Source organism: Rhododendron vialii, chromosome 9a (assembly GCF_030253575.1).
Source record: "Rhododendron vialii isolate Sample 1 chromosome 9a, ASM3025357v1".
In the NCBI taxonomy this organism is placed as follows: Eukaryota; Viridiplantae; Streptophyta; class Magnoliopsida; order Ericales; family Ericaceae; genus Rhododendron; species Rhododendron vialii.
This window is the reverse complement of record NC_080565.1, coordinates 13,722,884-13,726,061: the sequence shown is the minus strand read 5'-3', so window position 1 is coordinate 13,726,061 and position 3,178 is coordinate 13,722,884. Positions and strand designations below refer to the sequence as shown.

The following is a 3,178-nucleotide window of genomic DNA, read 5'->3' as shown; positions in this document are numbered from 1 at the left end:
TTCAAACTACAAGTACCTATGATTGGCTCTACATTTGCCACTGGTGCTCAATTAAATCTGCTTGAAGTTGAGAATGAGATGCCATGTCTCTTATGCGGTGATGTTATCGGATTAACTCCATGAGTTCAGTGGTTCTATCGTGCGATACTTCCACAAGAGGAGTGTGGTCTAATGGATCAAAGTCAAGATTAGCTACTCCATTATGATGTCGCTCATCCTCAACGATCATGTTGTGCATTATTATGCAAGCTCTTATAATGTATTTAAGTGTTTTACGATGCCATAACTATACTGGTCTTCGCACAATTGCAAATCGTGCTTGAAGCACTGCAGATGCTCTTTCTACGTCATTTCTTGCGGATTCTTGGAGTTGAGCAAAAAGTTTTTTCTTATTTCCTTGTGGAGATGGAATTGTTTTCACAAATGTCGCCCACTGTGGATATATACCATGAGTCAAATAGTATCCCATATCATATTCTTTACCATTAATGTTGAAATTGATTGGAGGAGCACGTCCCTAAGAAAGCTCAGGAAACAATGGAGACCTTCTAGGCACATTGATATCATTATTAGCCCCAGGAACCCCGAAAAAAACATGCCATATCCAGAGATCATATGATGCCACGGCCTCTAAAATTAATGTTGGTTCACGAACATGACTGGTATACATACCTTTCCACGCAGCCGGACAATTCTTCCATTTCCAATGCATACAATCAAGGCTCCCCACCATCCCTAGAAATCTATGGCTTTCATTAACCGCTAGCAATCTAGCAATGTTGGCGGCATTTGGTGACCTTAAATACTCTTCAGAGAAAACTTCATTTACTGCTTTAACAAAAAAATTTAGGCTTTTGATTGTAGTGCTTGCTCTGATCCTCACATATTCATCCACAGAATCAGCTGGAATGCCATAGGCTAGCATCCTGAGTACGCCGGTAATTTTTTGAAGAGATGACAAGCCAAGCTTTCTGGCACAATTTCTTTTCTTGGCGAAGTATGAGTCATGCTCTACTACCGCATCATGAATGCGAAGAAAAACAGAATAACTCATCCGAAACCTCCTTCAAAAAAAGTGGGGAGGAAATACGGGCAATTCTACAAAATAGTCATCAAAGAGCCTTTTTTGGCCGCCAAGAGTATCACGATTGATAATAGTGCGACGTCGGCTTAAGCTTGAACTCCCCTCTCCATTATGTTCTTGATACCTCGCAATTGTTTCTAATAACTCCAACTCATCGCAGAGTTGGAAAAATCCGAGTCGTTGATTTTGAGATCATGTAGGCGATTGGGCGCCATGAATAGATGATGAATGAATGAATAAATGTAGGGTGATTTACCTATACACCCCTCCAACGTTATTCGTTTTTCACGGTCACCCCCACCCCCGAAATTCACTACGGCCAGACCCCCTCATTAAAGTTTTCATTTAGAGGACCTAACTCCGTTGGACGGAAAGAATGAAAATACCATTTTGCCCTTACCTATATATACCACTTCTCTCTCTGTAATTTTTTTTCTAAATCCCCAATTCCTCAAACCCAGTAACCCACCTCTCTCTCTCTCTCTCTCTCTCTCTCTCTCTCTCTCTCTCTCGTACCCCCACCCTCTCTCCCACCACCACCAAAACCACCACACCGGCTGCTGCCTCACAGGCACCGCCCTCCCCCCCCACTCCTCCTCCTGGTGCAGCGCCAGTCTCCCTTGCGCGGCGACTCGGATCTTAACATCAGAATCCGTCGACTCCTCCGGCTTTTGTTTTGTTATTTTGATGCGACTTTGATTCTGGTTAATGGGTTTGATTCCATTGTTGTGCTCTATAGGTCGATTTCGAGAAGAGGATTTTGTATTTCATTCTTGTTAATAGAGCTTTTTTGTTTTGATTTTCTGATGCTAACAGGGATTTTGTATTTGATTCTGCAATATTACGTCGTTTTCGAGTTCGATCTGTGAGTTTTTGATTGATTTTGAGTTTAATAGGTATAGTTTTTGAAACAAAAGTAGTTGGGCCCAGTCGGTGGTGGTGGTCTCCGGCGGCGAGGTCTTCGGCGTCCATGGTGGTTGCAGTTTGGTGGTGATGAGGTGCGGAAATGGGTTTGTTTTGGGGTGTGGGTTCTCTCTCTCTTGACTGCCGGATGTGGTGGTGGACCAGTGGGTGACATTACGGGGAAAGTAATTGATGGAGAAATGTTTAAGGAAGTGTAAGGCAGTGATCAGTTGTGCTCTAGGTGGTGCGTGGTGGTTGTCGGCAGAAATGGGTTTGGTTTGGGTGAGAGCCAAAATGGGTTTAGGAAGAAGAAGGGCAATATTGGAAGATTGCACCACTTTTAAAAGAATTTGGGAGAAAAAATTAATGGATCTAGACGGAAGGCTGACAAAAGGGGTCTAGGAGAAAAGTAAACGTTAATGAGGGGGTCTGGCCGTAGCGAATTTCGAGAGAGGGGGTGACCGTGAAAAAAAGATAACGTTGGAGGGGTGTATAGGTAAATCATCCATAAATGTATGGAACAAGGAAGTAAATTTTTTTTCTCGGAAGGAAGGAGAGCAAAGGTTGAATGATGGTTAATAAAAAGACAAGGACCCGTTTTGTAGGTGGAAAATCTTACCGTTGGAAGTTTGAAAGAATCATCCCTGGTGTAAATGAAGTTGTAGCAGGTTACCGTTTGACTGCAAATAAGACTGTTGTGGCACCTTGGTTGGTTTACAAGAAAGGAGAAAAGTAAGAAAAAGGCAAAAGGACAAAAAAATGAAAGAATACATATTTTAATAAGTCATAGGTAAAATAGAGATGGTTTGTGTAGTCCTGACACAAAAATTGCCTAGGTAAAATAGAATTATGGATTGTTAGGTAGCTAAATTACCCTTGGTGTACTTGCTCTTACAGTTGTTCGGGTAGAGGTAATTTGATTTGTGCTTTTTTTTTGTTGGGCGGATATTTTGGGAAGTACAAATTGTGAGTGAGCCTCAAAAAAGTATCAACACCAAAGAGTGCTCCCCCTTTATATATTATATTAGAATAGAATAGATAAACTCTTTTCTAGTTTCTACAAAGAGCAATAATCAGTAACCAGCAGCGGGGAAGGAAAAATAAATAAGCCGTCTGGTTTAGGATCTATTTGTTGAACCGGTTGACGATTCTGCTCAGGCGGTTCATAAGAAGTTGATGATTCTGATTGGG

General features: G+C 41.8%; 1 protein-coding gene across 1 annotated transcript; it reads right to left on the bottom strand.

Annotated features, from left to right (window-relative positions):
- Positions 1-517: 517 nt before the first annotated feature.
- Positions 518-2,056, bottom strand: LOC131299636 (uncharacterized). Its single transcript, XM_058325220.1, has 2 exons — positions 1,899-2,056; positions 518-1,064 (listed from the first exon to the last, which is right to left on the bottom strand). The coding sequence occupies exons 1-2, from the start codon at positions 2,054-2,056 to the stop codon at positions 518-520; spliced, it is 705 nt and encodes a 234-aa protein (XP_058181203.1).
- Positions 2,057-3,178: the final 1,122 nt, after the last annotated feature.

Coding starts and splice junctions, on each gene's coding strand:
- LOC131299636 (XM_058325220.1), bottom strand. CDS start 2,056: ATGGACGCCGAAGACCTCGCCGCCGGAGACCACCACCACCGACTGGGC. Junction 1,065..1,898: donor GAATCAAATACAAAATCCCT/GTTAGCATCAGA, acceptor CTTTTTTTGAAG/GAGGTTTCGGATGAGTTATT.